The sequence below is a fragment of the Colossoma macropomum genome, unplaced genomic scaffold (genome assembly GCF_904425465.1).
Source record: "Colossoma macropomum unplaced genomic scaffold, Colossoma_macropomum, whole genome shotgun sequence".
Lineage (NCBI taxonomy): Eukaryota > Metazoa > Chordata > Actinopteri > Characiformes > Serrasalmidae > Colossoma > Colossoma macropomum.
In genome coordinates, this window is record NW_023495565.1 from 865263 (window position 1) to 886130 (window position 20868).

The 20868-nt window shown below is 37.6% G+C and overlaps 1 protein-coding gene across 7 annotated transcripts; it reads right to left on the minus strand.

Moving 5' to 3' along the window:
* Nucleotides 1-706: 706 nt before the first annotated feature.
* Nucleotides 707-20607, minus strand: crata (carnitine O-acetyltransferase a). 7 transcript variants are annotated; one of them, XM_036562935.1, is made up of 15 exons: nt 19993-20181; nt 19689-19742; nt 19311-19589; nt 18636-18754; nt 17771-17824; nt 14751-14919; nt 13102-13276; nt 9447-9625; nt 6714-6814; nt 6461-6580; nt 6197-6319; nt 5839-5974; nt 3910-3972; nt 3329-3466; nt 707-1791 (listed from the first exon to the last, which is right to left on the minus strand). In XM_036562935.1, the coding sequence occupies exons 2-15, from the start codon at nt 19689-19691 to the stop codon at nt 1576-1578; spliced, it is 1875 nt and encodes a 624-aa protein (XP_036418828.1). In that variant the 5' UTR covers nt 19692-19742; nt 19993-20181; the 3' UTR covers nt 707-1575. The 7 variants fall into 7 exon arrangements, with proteins under 7 accessions (XP_036418828.1, XP_036418829.1, XP_036418826.1 ...); XM_036562936.1 differs by having other exon boundaries at nt 19689-19748; nt 19993-20165; XM_036562933.1 differs by lacking the exons at nt 19689-19742; nt 19993-20181 and adding an exon at nt 20469-20607.
* Nucleotides 20608-20868: the final 261 nt, after the last annotated feature.

The window sequence follows — 20868 nt, forward strand, 5'->3', positions numbered from 1 at the left end:
GGGACAGCATCAACGCAGGTATGCAGACACGCGCCGGCTGAATCCCAAACGGCTCCCTATTGGACGTAGACACTATTATTTACGGCCTTTGTAGCGCACTAGGTAAGGAGTGGGGGCATATTTGAGACTGCGATTGAAAAGGATTCCAACAATCACGTGACAACACGACTTGAGCCGTGACGGGCAGTCTGCTCTCTTTAACAGAGCGCTTGTAAGTTTATTCGAGGGGTAGGAGAGTTCACAGTTGCAAATTTGATTGTAAAGAACACTGAGCGTTTTGAACACTGGGCCTCTTTTTCTGCTTTCATGGCGTTCAATTTAGATTTACACTTAAATCAGGGGGAATTTTTTATTTTTTCTGCAAAATTCATTCGCCAAGATTCACAGCTAGAATTGTTCACAGCGGTGGTAATAAGAACCAGATATCTGAAGCATGCTTAAGACTTGAGATAAGGGTTTGGCTTAAATATTTTTATTTTTTTGATAAATGCTTTCTCTGCTGAGCGTTGTGAGGCACAATAGTTTAGAAAGAAAAGTTTTCAAGACAAGTTTAGGTTCAACTGGTTGTTTTGGACAGTAAATAAAATTGTATTTGCGTTGTAGACTTCATGACCCCTGGTTCCCATCACCACTGCTGTTGCTGAGTTGGTAAGTTTCTTTACAGTTCAACTTTAAATCTCTCTTTTAGAACACACAGGAGTATGACTTTTCATGATTTGAACAAATTGTAATTTATTTATTAACATAAGTGACTCAATAGTATTCTGTTCTACTAGAAATTATTTCCAGATGAGACGATTCATCAATTGCACAATTTTACAGTCAAAACAATAAAATACGAAATACAATGCAGCATTACATATGTTGCAACCTGAACATGCAACACATGTTACGGTATAATAAGGATATTAAATACAGTTTTATAAGACTTCCCTGTATAGTAAATCAGCTGTGTGCAAAGAACTCAAATGAATGATGAGTATTTCTCTCTGTATTTACATAATTATATTATTTAAAATAAAGAGTAAACAATCATGGCACATACAGACACATGCACAGAAGTAGCATAATGGCACCAGGTCCTAGACAGCTTTCTACTTCACTTATTCTAGAGTAGTATACTCCATTATTGAACTCTATACCTTGCAATCAAGAAAGAAAGAATGGAAATCACTCTATGGCCATAAATTTAACTAAATTGATGATTACATGTATAAGTGCAAAAAAAAAAAACTTTTTTGACAAAGCACAAAAACTGAAATCTAACAGAAATCAAAAGAAACTGTTTTGAATCACAATTTTGACAAATTGACTTTTCTGGTAAAAACAACAAACAGCTCAAGAAGCCAGTGAAGAGATGTTTCTTAAAAAAAAAAAAAAGTAAACTGTCACCAGTTTCGAGAAAAATCTTGTAAATTTGGTGAGAACACCAAAGAATGGCACTTTGCGAAGTGATTTACAGTCAAAACCCGTGTGATGCCAGGTTGAAAGATTTGTTGACAAGTGCTTCATCAACTGTTAGTGCTTCAGCGAGTGCTGGCCACAGGGTCAGTCTAATGGACTTAGCTATGGTCTTCACAGCTTGGCTTTGGGTGTCTGGTCCAGAAGGGTCTTCATGTCCACCAGAGCGTCCTCCAGAGCCTGGGCCATTCGGGCAGCGTTGGTGTCCGCACAGCTGTTGAAAGCGGACACAGCAAAGTTGATGTGCTCCTCCATGGGGTTGTAGCACACACCGTATCCATCAGGTACCACTGGGCCAAAACACATCACACAATCTGTCTTTGCTGGAACCTGAAGAGGGACAGAGAGAAAAAAGGGATGTTCTTTTAAAGACATTATACTGTAACAGTGCTATAATGGTAGGAACAAGTAAAGAACATGCTTATTTAATAGATGTCTCTTTTTAAATTAGAAGACTGGTATAAGAGCTGAAAAAGACATATTTTAAAGGCTCTGTATTGGCTATTTGTACACTCAATCCACAATGACTCAAAGGGGTTTTGAATTCATGAATTTTGAATTTCTTTTTTATCGTGCCACACTTATACAGACTAGAAAGAAGAAAAAATAGCCAGATCTAAACTTTATACCAGCAGCATCACTGCTTGATAAAAGTATAACCCATACCTAGGTATGGAATGATTTCCCTCAATTTCATCACTACATTAAGCCCGATCTAATTCCGGTCCTTTGTTAAGGATATGTTATGTGCTTTGTTTACGCTAGTGTTTTAGTGGCAGGACTGAGCCATATGGTAAAAAGTGGCTTAAGATTTTTCAGCCTTGTGAAAAAAAATAGATAATATTCATGCATCCTCTCAGAAATGGCTTAAAAGAGTGATTTTTGTAAAATCAAAGAACTATAACTTCAACTAAACAGCCTTGATTAAACGCACGTGTGTGTAAACAAATTGCTGCGAGATAGATTCAAAATGTTTACTGCAATAAGACAGAAATACTGAAATACAGTAGAAAAAATGTAAAAATAATCAAGGTTTCAAGAAATCTGTTCCTTGTAGTGCAAAGAATTCAACATCTTTCATGAAAACTGCAAAAAAAGAAAATGCGCAAAAGTTTTTTTTCCATTTTTGCGGCCCAGCAGGTTGCTTCCATCAGACTTAGATAAAAATGCGTTATGTAATGACATCATTTGTTGCTGCACAAGTTTTGGTTCTGCCTCAACTCTGGCTTTCTATGTCCCATGTTTTGAGTGCGTTAAAGCATTAAAACATTTTTCATTAGAAATCTTTTAGATGGAAATGTAGCTGTTGTAGCATTCATTTTTGCAATTTTTATGATAGAACACGTTATCAACAATTTTTGTGTGTAATTGAGAACATTTAGCCTAAAAGCACAGAGCATGTGAACTGCCTGTAGATGAGTTCACCAATCAGAAGCAGCAAAACACCCGTGTTCTATGTATGTGACATCACAACCATCACAACTAGTGTAATGCACTCAACATTCCAGCTTCATGCCAGTAAAAGAATATGTTCTGGTCTTCTTGGCCAAAAAACAGGCCTGCAAATTAATAAAAAAAAAAAATTTCTATGCATTTAAATCGCAATTGCAATATTGGTCAGAAAAATCACAATTAGATATTCTCCCCAAATTGTTCAGCCTTGGACAGCCTAGAATATGTTAACTAAACTGGTTTGGTACTTAAATGTATTGAAGGCTGCATTTTGTTGCTGTATTATTTACAAAAATACAAATATCAGAGTCGGTATTGTAAGACCCTGAATATTAAAATAATCGGATTGGGGTCAGGGCAAAAATACTTCAGGACATCCTTTTTATTAAGAGCAGGAATGACTGGTTGCTTATACCTGGCTAGTTGAAAGGTTATAGTGGTTGGCTACAGCATATGATGTGTCCATGAAGATATCTGGCAATGCTGACAAGTCTTCAATGGCCTGCAGCTTCAAGCCAAGCAAATGCCTGTCAATGGCCTGCCCACGGATTGCCTGCAAAAAGACACAGACAAACCTAAAGTGATAGTACTGAGGTTGTGCAGTTATAAACAGATCTATTCTTTCAGTTAATCATGGAAATATCTGATTAGTGCGATGCTCCTACAGAGGGTCCTATAAGTGTCACAAAATCATAGATGTTTTTAGACAGAATAAACTCTGGGCCTGCTAATGACTGTTCAATAGCCAAGGTAAGTGTATTTATACAGCACTTTTCAAACACTGCAATCATTCAGAGTGCTTTACAAATTATGAAATATAAGGATATTTCAAATTATCATTTAAAAAGTAACAAAGTAAAGGAGAATAAAAATTAAAACGATTAAAATAACACAATAAATATTCATGCTCTATCGCACCAATGATCATTTTTCTTGGGCAGCTGCACTCAGCATCACATTAAAAAAATCATCCTAATAGAGGAAAGTGCCACTTACCATATCTGTGTAAGCTCTGTGTGCCTTCACTGCCTTTTCCAGAAGTGCCACCTTCTCTGAGTTCTGGTTATCAAAATAGTAACACAGAGTCTCAAAATCCACATAAGCAAGTCTACTTAACATTTCAATGTTGTTTGAGGCAGTTAAGTTAGGCTATCTGGACTATTTAGGGTAATGTGGGGAAACTGCATGGATCGTTTATCCAATACGAATCCAACAGTCAAATTATGCACAAATTATATTCCTGAACCTCCTCTGGTAAAATTAATTCAGCTTGAATAGGACTTTGGTCATTTCCCTAAAATCCATAAAAATTAATGAATGCAGGTAACATTATCCTGGCATTCGGCAAACCCAGACTTCTCCATCAGACTGCCAGACAGAGAAGCGTGATTTGCCACTCCAAAGAATACATTTCCACTGCTCAAGAGTCCAGTGGCGGCGTGCTTTACACCACTCCATTTGATGTTTGGCATTGTACTTGGTGACATAAGGCTTACATGCAGATGCTCGTGCTGAAGCTCCTGGCGCAGAGTTTTTATGCAGATGTTAATGACAGAGGAGGTTTGAACTCGGAGTCAGCAGAGCGTTGGCGACTTTTCTGCAATATGTGCCTCAGCACTCGGCGACCCAGCTCTCTAACTTTACGCGGTCTGCCACTTTATGGCTGAGCTGCTGTGAAACACCTGAATTCAATGATTAAGTGTGTCCCAATACTTTTGCCCAGAGCATATAAGAAAATGGCATGATTTTTATCAATCCTGCCTAGCACCAATTTAACTTATAGACAGCTCAGCTGTTCTGATAGGAAAAAAGACCTATATCATTTAAATAGTAAAACATCTCAAGCTCTCATGACTCACAAGTCAGAATGCAGTTTAAAAATTGAAACATGTTCTTCAGTCAACTGCTATCCTCATCCTGTTTTCAAATCCTAGTCCTTGAGTATCCCAACACTGCACATTTCAGTGTCTCCCTATTCTAACATAAACTTTTTAACCCCTTGAAGCTATTGTTAACTGATGAGTTAAGTTAGGTGTGTGGGAAAAAGGGAATGGTGCTAAAATGTGCAGTGTAGGGATACAGTAGCCACGTTCACATGCAGTCTGATAATCCATTAATAATAAAACTAACAGCTAAATCGGAATAGAATATGTCCATGTATGTCCATACGTCAGTCTTAATAGACTAGTCCAATTGTGACCATTCGAAATACAATTTCTATTCGAATGAATGAGGTGGGTCATCCTGTAAATAATCCATTAAAAGATGAATAATAGCCATGTAAAGGCCTGTATCTGATTACATTCCCAATTGGAAAGTTTAAGTATGTTCTGCGCATGTGTGTTCACATCATAGCAAAAGTTTATAAAATTCATGATGGGGGGTAGCCAGAAACTGGTCTGCAGAGGTTCAAAGTTTATGCTTTCACTTTAAAGGACGGCAGTGGGAACGGCGCCCAGCTTATGTGTCTCAGAACATGATGTCTTCCTCTCGCCCCTTCTTTACTAAGTACATGTGAAGTACATTTTCCTGAGGCTGCCATAATTTTAAAGCAATTAAAAACACAAGTGTGCCAACTGAAAACTCATGTAACACACTGCTGCTCCTCTCACTCTGACTGGACTTATGTGATGCTCATTGTCATGGTAACGTCTACAATAAGTGGTACTCAATGCATGCTTGTAATTTTGGATCAGATTACTTGTAAACTGTGTGCATGTAAACTGAGATTTTCCATCAGACTGTTCAGGATAGCATGCACTATTAATCTATAATTGGAATGTACTCAATCTGATTGGCAAAAATCTTTGCAAGTAAACACAGCCAGTGTCTCCATCAGTCTCAACTGAGGACATATTCAATGTCTGGTTGTGTTCTTATTTTAAACTACTCCCAAAAGTGAAAAACTGATATAACTGAGTGAACCTGTTTAATAGGGTCATCCATGGCTTTGACGAAATTGGCGGAATCGCTAGTTGCTGAGCGGATAGTGTCGGTTCGGCCCAGTTTGAACATGCGCAGAGAGGCACTCTCATAAGTGGCACAGCAACGCTTGTATGTCCTGAGGGTCAAGAGCGATGAAAGAGGTCAAAAGACATAATCTGTGGCAAATTATACATTTAAATCTTTCTAAATCTGTCAATTTAAAGAAAATGTAACTCTAAAAATCCTCTAAAATTTTGAAAGAATGGTTCTTTGTACACAATTAAGGGTCAATTTTCTTAATATCTTTCCATGTCTGCTAATGAAAGAGTTTGTTTTAAGCAGTGCTGATAGGGCTTACCTGTAATATGCAAGCTGCAGACCAACCTGAATAAAGGCATCAGGGCTCATCTTATAAGACTTTGGAACATTTTTGCCAAAGTGGGGGAACACAATGGCTTTCATGTCCAAGTCGTGAACCATTCTGTAAAATGCACAAGAGTGCTGATTAACAAAACATGCATATCTAAAGCTGAACAAAGTTAAATGGAATAAAACGTTTCTGGAATTTGTGGCAATAAATGTCAAAATAAACAATAAAGAATGAAAGCTGTTTTCTTCTCACATGTTCATATTCTGTTTGGCCTCCTCAATGTCCCTCTTAATCTCTGGAGTAATGTTGAAGCGCAGTTTTTGAGGCATGGGCAGTGGAACCATGGGGGTACGCACCATCTCTGACTTCTTCCTAATCAACAAAACCAAGTTCAACACTTAGCAGCTATCACTATTGCTAAAAATCTCACATTCAAACCTGACACACCATCACCAAAAACATTTTTACCTAAAATACCCGGTAAAAAAAAATATATACTTCTTACGTGTATTCCACCACATGATCAATCAGTGCCACAATTGGTGGACCTTCTGCAGGGGCATGTTCATAAATCACACCACATGTTCCATCTTCACCAATGATAAACTAGAGAGAGAAGATGAAGGAACACAAACAGAATTTAGATTGAGGTGTACTGAAGTCTACTAAAAGTGACCTTTCACCTACGTCCTTTTGTGAACATTTTAACAGCTAATACTAGGTAAAACTAACACAGCTGCATTCTTGCTAAGTTATTAGCACTGTTAACAGAACTGGATCTACACTAAATGACTTTTAAAATCTTAACAGATTTGAACTGAATTTTTGTTCGATTTGTCGTGACGACCCACACACCAGCAAAAAGATAGTAGAACTATGGATCTTTCAGAGAGGAAAATTGCCACTCACTAATGTCTTCCAGGTTTGTCATAGGCTAGAGGGAGCTCCTGAGCGAGTCCAAAATAAATGGGTTAATATGTAGCATTTGATCAAATCATAGTTTGTGAATGCTTGAACATTTTATGTAGAAAAATGCATTTATTTCCTCAGCACAGAACAGCATAAAACGCTTTAACACCACTGTTACATTTTTTAGCACTTTTGAACTTTGAAGTTACAAGTTTATAACAGTGCCTCATGTACATTAATGACATCAGTGAGATGAAATTTTATACATGAGGAAATTGGTCACTGGTTAAAATATGAATGGGAATGCTTGTAATGCTAAACATGACGTCTGTTCACAGAGAAAATCCTGTCGACGACATTATGGCACGAGCAGGGAAAGCCCCACCTGCTTGTGGAGATCTACGCAAGCCAGAACAACCTGAAAGTTTTTTGTAACACAGATTTTACAGTTTTTGTTGGATTTGGCAGCATTACAAAGATGGCCAGAACAGACAAACGCCACACTCAGCTAATGAGCTTGTTAACCAATAAGCATTCAGCACTAATGAATATATATATATATATATATATATATATATATATATATATATATATATATATATATATATATATATATATATATATATACTACACTACTGTTTGCTGCTGAACTGGTCCTGGAATGTCCTTGAGTGGCCATCTCAGTGGCTTTATGTTCTCAAAATCGCTTGAACACATAGTAATAAACCTAAATAAAATAAAATATACATACATACATACATACATACACACACACACACACACACACACACACACACACACACACACACCACTGGGAACCTCAATTCAATTCAATAAGTAGGTTCATCTTTAACGTTTGTGGGCCTTCATTACCTGGATCAGATGTGTTAAATTAGGGATGATGCTTAACTCTGCAGGGTGGTAGAGAATTGGGAACCCCTGCCCTATAGCCTCTTTCTCTCTGACGGAGTCAGGGAAACTCAAGCTGCATCCCATTTCAGGGACTGCGTCCTTCGGAGGCTGCATCTGAAGGCCGATAGCGTCATAGCGGCGCGATTAGACTGTCCCATTTCAAAGCCTCCTTCATATGCTGCCGAGAAATGTGTCCTTCTTTTCAATAACTTAATTCGGCTATTCAGAACCATTACTCAGCGGTTGCTTTAATGCTGTGGGGTGAAATAGCTGCTGAGGCTTGCATTTGCTCCACAAGGCTGAAGTAGGCTTCCTTAGGTGGAATGGAAAATGGAAATTTTCCCCTCGTTCTTTCTTTGCGTTTTCCCCTCGCTCTGGTAAGTGACACATTTAATGTCTTCACAAATGAGTTAGCATATTTGAGGTTGTTGCTTCCCAACAGAGGTATTAGCATGGGTAGCTGATCCAAGTGTATCCTATTGTACTCAGCTGAGAAACATTTGCCATTTCATGCATCTTGGCTATCAACCATCCAAGAAAGGCTAACCAAACCAGTTTTTTCTAGTTCCTCTCTGGAGCTTTTTTTTTAGTTCGTGGTTATCACTTTTAGGAATATCATGGTTTGAGGTGGGCGATACAGCAAAAATATTATATCACGATACTTAAAGACATTTTCATGATACAGAATATGCATTACAATATCAGAATAGCATACTGTAACATAATTTATCACAATAACAATAAAATGGCAACGAAGGATCCAACGGGTAGATCCTTCGGCAGCCAACTTATCCCAAGGTTCATTGTGTGCCGGCGAAGATTAACGAACATGGCGACATCAGCAGAGGAGCAAACGGTGGCTGAGGAGTTCACTTTTAAATTAATGTACTTGGTTTAAACTGATTAGAATAGCTAACAATACAAATGTTTAAAAAAAGCCAATAAATGTGGTCTGAAGCAAAACTTATGCTAATGTTTTGTTTTGTTTTAGGGAGCAAGGAGCAGACGGAAGGAAGCATCTCTAGCTCTAATAAATGAAAAAATAATCATTTCGGTTCAGCCTTCGCGGTCAGAAAGAAAAAAGGTAACAACGAGCAAAAGCTAACATAGCAAGCATAGATATTAAACTAGCTCATAAGTCAGTCTGGGCACAGTGGGGTCTACAACACCACCTGCATAAGTAGAGACCATTTCATGATTTTTTAAAAAACTTTTTAATATAATGCTGAATTTTAGTATCACACAAATAATTTTGGTATGAGACTTTATGATATTGCTATGTTGCTATAACTTCCCGGAATGTAGTTTGCATTATTACTAAACACTTCATCAACAGCTTTAGAACAATATAACAGTAAGTAAGTATGATTAAAGTTACTTGATAAGGATTTTAATTGTACATTTTTGTTTACACAACCTGAAGTGTCTTGTCAAACCAGCGGTTTCCGCTGTTCCACCGACTGCCCCCTCCATGTAGCATCTGCACAGCTGCTCGAGTACGGTACATTTCATCTGAGACTCGAGGCATAGGAGCGTCCAGACACACAGTGAAGATACTCTTCTGAATTGCCCGTACTGACTCCTTATTTGTTTTATCTGGAAGATGAGAACATAAAGGTTTTTGGAAAAGCACAGACCCACGTTACTTTATAATAGGTAAAACAGCACCTTAAATTACATAACGATGTGCAAATTTCATGCGATACATCCAGTCATTTTTGCATCACAATACATTTTTGATACAGAATTAGAAAAGAAATGCTAACATTACTTGTTTTTTTTTTTGGTAATTTCTTTTTTTGTAATTCCCCACTGTTGTCTGTAACATATAACTGTTAAAAGAACTATTAGCTTTTGTTAGAAGACATTTGTCAAAGCATATAAACAAAAGTGTGATATCTATAAATAAACAAAAAATGCAAACTAAAAGGCACACTCCGAAATAAACTGAGCAGATCATTACTTAATCACATATGAAATTTACTTTAGTGGTAATGCGTTCATCACCATGTTATCATGTTAAGCGGACAATAACTTCCTCCACAGCTGGTAGCTTTATTAGAAACCTTCCACAATTATCAGCTTCTGTCAGCTGTCCATCTGATCCTACCGAATTAGATATTATGACCAAGCTCTTAGAGGATAATTTTCGATCTACTCTAGATAATGTGGCCCCATTAAAAAGTAAAATAGTAAGGCAGAAAAAACTTGCCCCTTGGTATAATGATCATACTCGGGCTTTAAAACAGACTGCCAGACAACTAGAGCGAAAATGGCGCCTGACTAAGCTAGAAGTGTTCCAGTCCGCCTGGAAGGAGAGCCTTATAGACTATAGAAGAGCACTTGCTACAGCACGCTCAGCCTACCTCTCCTCTCTCATAGAAAACAATAAAAATAATCCTAGATTACTTTTCAGCACAATCTCTAAAATAACAGAGAACAAAACAGTTAGTGAACCCCAGATACCATTAGCCTATAGCAGCAATGATTTTATGAACTTCTTTAGTGATAAAATTGAAAAAAATCAGGCAGAAAATTCAGATTGCACAGTTAAATTCTACAAACCTGCTTCCCGATAATGCCAGCCTCAATCTTGAGAATATTATGATCCCATTTGACACAATAGACCATGCTATCTTATTAGATAGACTAAAAATCCTTGTAGTGGTAACAGGAATAGCTCTTTCCTGGTTCAGGTCCTACCTCACTGATCGCTATCAGTTTGTTAATTTAAACGGTGAATCATCTGCCCTCGCAAAAGTAAAGTATGGTGTCCCACAAGGCTCTGTTTTAGGACCTGTATTATTGACACTATATATGCTACCACTGGGCACCATTATCAGTAAACACGGCATAAATTTCCACTGTTATGCCGCCGACACTCAGTTATATTTAGCAAGTGAACTGGATGATAAAATTAAACTTGGCAAGATTGAGGACTGTATAAAAGACATAAAAGACTGGATGTCGAGTAATTTTCTCCTTCTTAACTCGGATAAAACAGAGGTTCTACTTCTTGGTCCAAAAGCAGCTAGAAACAAACTGTCTAATTTTACACTTAAACTTGACAATTTCTCAGTTGCATCAAGCTTACCCGTAAAAAATCTTGGTGTCATGATAGACCCTGATCTGTCCTTCGACGCACATATAACTAATATTACTAGAACAGCCTTCCTGAATCTCCGCAATATTGCTAAATTAAGAAATGCATTATCTCTACAGAATGCAGAAAAGTTAATTCATGCATTTATTACTTCAAGGCTAGATTACTGTAATGCACTGCTGGCTGGATGTCTGAGCAAAAGCCTTAACAAGCTTCAGCTAGTCCAGAATGCTGCAGCCAGAGTTCTTACTAGAACCAGAAAATTTGACCATATCAGCCCAGTTCTATCAAACCTACACTGGTTACCAGTTAAATTTCGCATTGATTATAAAATTCTCTTACTGACTTATAAAGCTGTAAACGGACTCGCCCCTCAGTACCTGAGTGAACTTCTCTCCCGTTATGAACCATCACGCCTACTTAGATCACAAGGTGCTGGCTTACTATTTGTACCTAGAAATAATAAAGTTACGTTAGGGGGGAGAGCCTTCTCATACAAAGCCCCCGAGCTTTGGAATAGTCTTCCTGTTAATGTTCGGGACTCAGACACAGCCTCAGTCTTTAAGTCTAGGCTAAAACCTTACTTGTATAGTCAAGCCTTTGGTAATTAGTTTTCCCTGTCAGTTATATACCTGCCAGAGTCTCTGCTGCTCTGCTAACATTGTAATCTGTGACCTCACATCCTGACCCCACTGATGCTGCTGCATAAACTAAACTAATCAAATTAATCATTTGCTCCACCTGTTTTCCCCGTTTTTGTACTAACAATGTTTACTATCCGGTGTCGACCAGAGGAGGATGGGTTCCCCTTCTGAGTCAGGTTTCTTCCTGTTTCTCTTAGGGAGTTTTTCCTTGCAACTGTCGCCACGGGCTTGCTCATGGGGGTTTGGACCCGGATTTCTTTCTGTAATGCTGATTTTTTTTTGTAAAGCTGCTTTGTGACAACACCTGTTGTAAAAAGCGCTATATAAACAAACATTTAATGTCTTCACAAATGAGTTAGCATATTTGAGGTTGTTGCTTCCCAACAGAGGTATTAGCATGAGTAGCTGATCCAAGTGTATCCTACTGTATCCTATTGTACTCAGCTGAGAAACATTTGCCATTTCATGTATCTTGGCTATCAACCATCCAAGAAAGGCTAACCAAACCAGTTTTTTCTAGTTCCTCTCTGGAGCTTTTTTTTTAGTTCGTGGTTATCACTTTTAGGAATATCATGGTTTGAGGTGGGCGATACAGCAAAAATATTATATCACGATTCTTAAAGACATTTTCATGATACGGAATATGCATTACAATATCAGAAAAGCATACTGTAACATAATTTATCACAATAACAATAAAATGTCATCAAATTGTCCACCCAATCAAGAATACTGTCTTAATAAGAACTATCGAAACCATCTGCGTTATCACATACCACACAAAAAATTAATATTAAGATGTGTATTGTGACACCCTTAATAACTAAAGGTGAAAAAATGTTGGCAGTTCAATGGTGTCGATTGAGAATGTTTAAGTCATTTATAATAATTTAAAATATATTCAATAGAGTACATGCTAGTTTTTTGAACAAAACATATTTTTTTGGTATATTTAAACTTAAAATCCATTAAAAAAAGCTTTTATTTTTAAAGTATTTTATTGTCAGTATTGCACTCGAGTGACATTTGTGTATTCAATCTGTTTTGAAAAGTTAAGTTGTAAAAAAAAATCAAATCAAAAAAAGTATGAGATTTCACAATGCACTGATTCATTTCCTAAACTGAAATCTAAATGAACTGAAGTGAGGTCAGAGATTTACACTGTTAATGACCAAACATTACAAACACTTCCTTGGCCATATACAGTATGACAGTAATATATACTTTACCAAAACAGTTCAAAATACCTTTTTCTTTTTTGCAACCTGAATCCTCCTGATGCAGAAGTAAACCCACTTGTGCATACATTTTTATCAATTTTATACCTTTTATCAGGTTGGCGTAGGCCTTGCCCCAGCTGTTGCGGTGGTTGGAGGTGAGGATGCCGATTGGCTCCTTGTTGGTCTGTAGGGAGGAGTTCCAGATTTTTTCCAGCTGAATGTAGAGCTGATCCACGGTCAGTGGAGTGCCATCACTGTTGTATACATCCAGAACAAAGAACTACAGCAGCATATGAGAGAGAGAGAGGTTTATGTCAAAAATTACACTCTTACTCATGACCCTGCATCTTGAATAATGCATGCATAAATTCTGACTATATGACTTTGGGAAAATGCTTAGATGGAGAGCTGCAGTAGAGAGTTGTCATTCACAAGAAAGACATCACTACTAGGGCTGAGGATCATTCAAATGTTTTTGATATTGACACCAATACCAGAAATGAATTGCACGAAGTGGGTATAATAACTGACTGCAATAGACTGCAGACTAACCAAGAAATGCTAGCATTAACAACACGCATGGGGAATGTAATTCAGAAAGTCTATCACTAGTCTAGATTTTGAAACAAACATGCTTATTAGTTCACCAAGGCTAATCAGGCAGACTACTTTATGTTCTTGAATTACAGCGAATTTTTCAAAAATCTGTAGTAATTTTTAAGTAATTTGTTGTGTACCATCATAATCGCTGCTGCACCCTATTTGACAAAATATTCTGACAGCAGACCTTTGAAACGTACATGCCCCTAATAACATAGTCTTTTTCTGAAATTTAAATATCCTCAGTATTATTTTTCAATTAAGTAAGTATCTGCAAAGCTTTTTTTTTTTTTAAACATTAATTTTGTGTATATTTTCCAACACTTTTCATGTTACTATGAAGAGTAGGTTTTGCCTTAATCATTTCCAAATCATTACCTCCAAACTGTTCTTAAAAGTACATCTGGAATTTTCTGGCCCAAAAGTAGCTTAAACACTTATATGATGCCGCTATCACAACAAGGGGATAAAATGTTGTATGGCAGTGGTCACCAACCCAGGTCCTGGAAATCTACGAATCTGTGGAGTCTGGTTCCAACACCAATCTGCCACACCTGCTCCGGCTAATAAACTTCTTTAGAAGTCCCTGATTGGCTGGATCAGACGCATTAGTGTTAGGTAGTGTTAGGGACTGCAGATCGAACACAGGTTGTAACTAAACTCTGCAGGGAAGTAGATCTCCAGTAGGAAGGTTGCTGAGCACTGTTGCATGGCATTTTGCTACTTTCAAGTGCAAATCAGGAGGCAGTTTTCTACAAGAATGAACTTCTTCCCCTGACTCATGTTCATGTTGTTCATGTCAGATGCAAAAAAGAAAACAATGGCAGTTGTGAACTGGATGTTGTATGTTATTAGCTAGAAACACAACTGTTGTTGTGTTTGTTATGGGAAAACAAACATAGTAATATGATAATAATAACAGAAATAGACAAAATTAAATAAAATAATAGAAACGCACATGATAGAAATAAAATGTGGGTTAACTGTCCATTTCAAGAACTTGAACACTTTTACACTCTTACAGGGTTAAATTATCCAGCAACTATAAAATAAAAACTGCACAATACACCTTAGAGGAGCTGCAATGCTCAAACATTTGGAAAATTCATCAGTGATAACTGGTGTAACTCAAGCATGAGCCTACCACTGCTAACCTGGTAATTGTGCACCACGGTGATGTGAGAAGGAGGCCTCTTCTTGTTCAGCGCATAGTTCACCACCGAATCGCTCTTGATTCCTGGTATACGGCAAGAAGACAGCACCTGGTAGTACTGGTTCATACACAGCATCTTTCCACCCAGATACTCTACTGGCAAAGTTTCACTGCAACACAGAACACAATGCTCTCTGAATAAGCTGTAGTGTGTAGACTACAAACCCAACAGCAGATCTACTAATGTTCTGCACTGCCATAAACCTAATTTTGGCCTTAAATGTTTTACTTTGATTTACAAAGGCTGATAAATAATGACTTGATAATTATATTTATTTATTTATTATATATTTATTTATTTTATTTAAAACTTGTCAAAGGCTTGTCTTATTTTAGCACTAACATGGCTACCATTGTTGGGGTTCAGAAATGTCCCAAAATGGAAACCCATTTCTGCCAGGCTTATGGTAGCAGTATGTCAAATTTTGTATGAAAAATCAAACTTTTAAGTCAAGACATGCCTGAAACAGAAAAACTACCAAAACTCTAGAAAAACTCTCCTTCCTGGAGGAAACATGCTTCCGCACACAAAAAAACCAAAACAAAACAAAAAAAAAAACGGGGGTTTATATTGTGCTGGTCATATGTTAATGAGGGAGTTGGGCCTTTGTTCATCTGAGCGGAAGTTCTTTGTAGATAACCAGCTAAACTGGCCTCCCCCACAAGCACAAACTGTCTGTAAGTAGAGCCTCTTTAAAAAAAAAACAAACTCTGCTTCAGGTCTTCCTAAATGGCTAAATATGTTTGCATGCCTAATTCTTAAGTACACTTATATTAACTACTCAATTTAAGACTAATTAGCTAATACACCCTAATCTTAATGTCCCCTTTCAAAACCGGATCAATTGGTGCCTTCAGTGTTGCTAAAAGGAAGGTCATGTAACACAATGGTAAACATGCTCCTGCTATAACTTTTTTTAAAACGTGTTGCTGGCATCAAATTTGAAATAATGTATATGTACCAAAAACAAAAAAAAAAAACAACAAAACCTGTTTTCAATTTAATTCATGTCAAACAGAATTAACTAATCACTGCATTTTACATACTGTCCCAAATTTTTGGGGGAATTTAGGTTTGTATGTTTATTGGTATTACTGGTATTTATTGGTAATAGAGATGAAACGGTTACCGGTTTCACGGTAAACCGCGGTAAAATTAATGATGGTTAGTAGTACCGTTTGAACTTTAAAGTATCGTTAAAACCGCGGTCGATTACCGCGGTGTGAAAACTCTGAGATTCAGAGATATTTCAGCCTTCTAAGAAGACCAAGTCTGACGTTTGGTCATATTTTGGGTTTTATAAGGATGCAGAAGGAAAGTTAATTGAAGATGACCACCCTGTCTGCAGAACATGCCGAAAGAAAATAGTGGCGAAAGGGGGCAACACATCAAACTTTACGAGTCATTTCGCGACCACCACCCGCTACTTTTTAGAGAATGCAAGGTTAACTTTAACGTATTAGTCTGTGGGGACTTCGAAATGTCACGGTTTGTGTGGTTTAACCTATGCTTATGGTTCGTTAATCATATAAAATGAAGCTTTTAGCGTCAAAAAAAGAAAAACAATCGGTGAATCAACTGTGAATCGAAACTAAAGCTTTTAACACATTTCTGTGGAGCAGAGTCTCCAAAATGAGCTCTGAGTTAACAGTCACATGAGCTCTGGAACGAGACGCTGCAGAGGTTCAATCTGCACAGCTCCCCTTTCTCGTCTCGCTTGCAGTGTTTACTGTCTGAGAATAACACCGTCTCAAATCACTCAGTGTCCCCTACGTAGAGCGCTACTGTTCAAACAAACACGATCATCATTAACAAGCAGTTGAGTTTTAAATAGGGACTTTGTAGCCTGTTGTTAATGTTGATTATAGATGACTTAGTCGAACGTTTCACGCACTCTTTGGGTGAAGGATTTGCTATTTCATGATCCACGAAGTGCACTACATAGGGAAGATAGTGTGCTTTGAGACGGGCCCTCGCGCGAGTAAACGCTGCGTGCTGCTTTTAGGAAAAGTTTCAGAGATCAAACTTCAGGAGTGTTTCTGCCGCAGCTCAGATGCGCGTTAATTTTAAGTTATGTTTTAGTTTTTAATGCTTTTAGAGAAGCAGCTCCACAGGTGAAGACACACTGTGTGAGTTCTACACTGTCTGCAGCTCACAGCACGGTCACGCAATTCCTCTGTGATTTTGGCTGTTTTTCCTAGTGCACTGTACTGATTAGGGGTTCAGCGCCACAACGGCACAATAATGCTGCAGTTGCAGTTCGGATGGAAATCCCCCGAGTGCAACACTTCTTAGAAGCAGTAATTTTCCATTAAGACCCACCTCAGAGTTGGTCGAGATTTAATTCTCTATGCAGGGAAATCCCTAGTTATTGTAATTAATAATAATAATAATAAGAAAAAGAAGAAGAAGAAAAAAAAAGAATAATAACAGTAATAATAATAATAATAATAATAATAATAATAACTGTAATAATAATACATTTGCTATTCTTTTGTTTACAGAGTATTACAAGTATTGTAAGTAATACAAAAGTAATACTAAAAATGTATTGACCTTATTAAAATAAAATTTGGTGAAACGAGTTTCAGTTTGTGTATCAGTATTTATTTTTTTATTTATTTTACTTTTCAAAACATTTGAACAATATCGCGATAATACCGATAATTGTGATAATTTTGGTCATGATAATCGTGATATGAAATTTTAATATCGTTTCATCTCTAATTGGTAATAATGACAATATTGACAAGTTGTATTATTGCGTGCAAATTTTCTCACATTCTGATCAGACACGAGTTTGGACATACAAATATAGCAGTGATGGACTTGATGGAATAACAAAACATATGTAATATAGATGAATTAAGGTCAAGGGCTACAAAGACCAATCATGCAGGTTATTGTGTGCTTTGACAACAGTTTTTAAGATGAAATCAAGGCTACAATGTATCACTCACTTGTCAATCATACTCTTGAAATCCAAAACTCCAGCAATCAGTTTAGCAGCATATCTGTGAGGATCAGAGAAAACTGTATATTAACACTAGGAAGGCCAACATTTCATCACTGTCCAAAAAAAAACCTCTCTCTTTTTTTTTGTTTTTTTAGTTTTTCTTGTTCTTTTATTGAAATTGCTTGGAATAAAACCTTATTGTTATTACTTTGGCTTACATTGAAAATAAAGAACGTTTTTGCCCTTTCCTCTAAATTTGCCATTTTTCATATACTTTCTGTTCTTTGGACAGCGATGATTTCCTAATAGACTTTGGTCTACCATGCAGATCAAAAACAAACAAAACGTCATCACAAGATTGTGTACATGGAACTTGCATAGTCATCTGATAACTTTTTACTCCATGTGCTCCATCTATCACAGACTAATGCAGCAGACTCCATCATCCTGATCTGAAGCCAGTCAATAATTAATCAAAAGTGAGGATTTATGAAAGAAACCTGGCACTAGTTTAGGATTTTCTGCAGATAAAAGCAGTGTGTGCTCTCTGAATAGCTCAGCCCAGATCGGGTTAGTGTGTACAAAGGTCAGCACCACAGCCATATTTATTATTAGACATGGAAGCACTGACTAATCCTGAACCTGATCTTTTCCCGCAAAACATCATGTTTAAAGTCATTTTACATAGTTGTTTCTCAACTAATACTGTAATTAGCATAATTTATTTGAATGTATACCATTTTTCCCTGCTTTAAAATTCACAATAATTCAGGTAAACACTGTACAGAAGCATATCACTTGCAGCTTAAGTTCCCAACACCTAATCAAATAATCTTCAGTATTTTAATTATTTTAGTCAATGTTCTGACCTTATTTGACCTTGCCGGTCACTGAATTCCAAACGAGGGAGGACAACTCCAGGACTGGAATGGATGACCACAGGCAGCCGGTAGTCCAGATAGGCTGTCTGTAACCACCAGTCAGAGAGCTACATATAAAGAAAAAGGGGAAGATGAAAAGAAAGTAATGTAGTGGAAACTACAGTAATTCACTGTTGATTTGAGTTACTGTTTAATGCATACATCATGCTTGAGACAGTCATGTGGACAAAGCTACTCTGAATTTAATTTAACTGCCTTCTGTAACTACCAAAAAAACAAAGACTATGTACTCCTCTAGGTGTGTCCCCATCATTAAGTTGTGCAAACAGCAAGAAACAGCTAGTGAAATAGGCCAAAGAGTAAATGACATATTGTGAAACTTTATATAGAAAACTATTATAGGAACAGTATTTGCAATTGAAGTTTGCTCATCACTGTGCAACTACAGTGACATTCTGTTGCATATGATACAATGCACTGTGGGCATTCCGTGTCCTCTAATGTAGATCGTTTTACCCTATCTACTGCGATGCATTGTTAAATTGCATCCACTTTGTTTTGCGCTGCCAAGCAGCAGACTGGTGATACAGTGATATAGAGCTAATCGTGGCAATTTCATTGCACCACTTTTGGAATGTTATAACTGTCCATACAGAATCCTACCCAGTTTTCTGTCTTGCGTGCCCGGTGCTCCAGGCCCTTCTGCAGCCTCTCTCCAACCCCTCCTTGTGCCTGGAACACCATCACCAGCTCCTGTGTGTGCTTCAGCATCTCCGAGTCCACTATTGGCTCCAGAGCAGCCAAATAACGGTCGCATGTCTGTTTTAGGGGCGGCACAGGGAGTTTAGGGAGACTCTCCTGATGGGCCAGGTAGCGCCCTGGAATTCTCGTTAAAGCCACCGGTTTCACGAGGCTGGAGGGCTTCACCATGCCAGTCTTTCCCTAAATGAAAGTGGTGCCCAAAAAAATAGATTAACATCCTGTAATACCTGTCTGACTGAAACAAAGTAAAAACTGACAGTGTAGTGCAGGTAATTTTACCATCTCCACTCCAGAACTCAAGTTACAGTCCACCTGTACTGAACAGTTTCTTCACTGATCCTCAAAAAAGACCTGGTCATTAGCTAATGGTATGACTCAAGATAAAATACTTTACTGAATACTTTAAATTACAGCACTAAAAAAAACGCAGGGCAGCATCTAAATATAAGGTACCCTAACGAGTATATTTCAGTTACTGTACATTGGTGTTTCAATACGCTTTTGGGGAAAAAAAAAACAAAGTGTTTTAAAATACCAATGTACAGTCACTAAAATACCACATATATAGTTCTGATAATCTCACCTCAAAACAATAGCGTACGCTGGGAGGTAAATCGATGGCCGCACGACGTGTTACTTATTTGTCAACAGACTTAGCTGGCTACACTTCATAACGTCATTGCTAATATGTACTGAGGCGATAACGGCAAAGTTCAGCTAGAGACACACGTAACTTACTATAGCCACTTGAGCTAACGTTACCTTATATCAGACACTCGACTGTTCAGTCACTGAGCTGATCTAAGTTACTGTGCAATGCACACTGAGGTTATACAGTTCCAAAGGTTTGTTTGTTAGATATGTTTACTCTGTCGCTGTCACACTTCAGCTAGCTAAGCTGCTATGCTACACTCTCAAATGACAGAGAAACGTTACTTTACCCTCTCTTGCAGAAAAATGATGCTTCTTTTTTTAGCTAACAAGCTGCCGTTATTTACCTCCTCCAAACTGCGGCGGTTTAGTGCAAACGTTGACCTTCTGGATATTGTCTGTACTCACCATAGTCCTGGCCAGAAAACCTAATACAGTCATAGTGGAAGTTATTTGGCTGAAACGCCCCTAAACACACAAGAACAGAAGAGGCCTCCGAGCTCAAACGAACGACGCGCAGTTTCAGCTGTGCTGCTGCTGCTGCTGCAGCACCACCATACGACCACTAGGGGGCTTAGCACTTAGCACAGCATGCCACCATAGAAATCTGATGTCAGTATGTACGAATATATGTATGTATGAATGAATGAATGAATGAATGAATAAACAAACAAACAATCAAAGCAAGTAAGTAATTAAGCAAATAAATGAATGGTTGGAAATTCATAATATACATAATTGTCCATTGGTAAGATATTTATATTTATCATATTTATTAGCGACTAATAGGACTCATTTTGGAAATACA

Coding starts and splice junctions, on each gene's coding strand:
- crata (XM_036562933.1), bottom strand. CDS start 20,501: ATGACTGTATTAGGTTTTCTGGCCAGGACTATG. Junction 13,277..14,750: donor CCGTGGTGCACAATTACCAG/GTTAGCAGTGGT, acceptor ATGCTGCTGTAG/TTCTTTGTTCTGGATGTATA. Junction 3,467..3,909: donor ACAGAGCTTACACAGATATG/GTAAGTGGCACT, acceptor GTCTTTTTGCAG/GCAATCCGTGGGCAGGCCAT.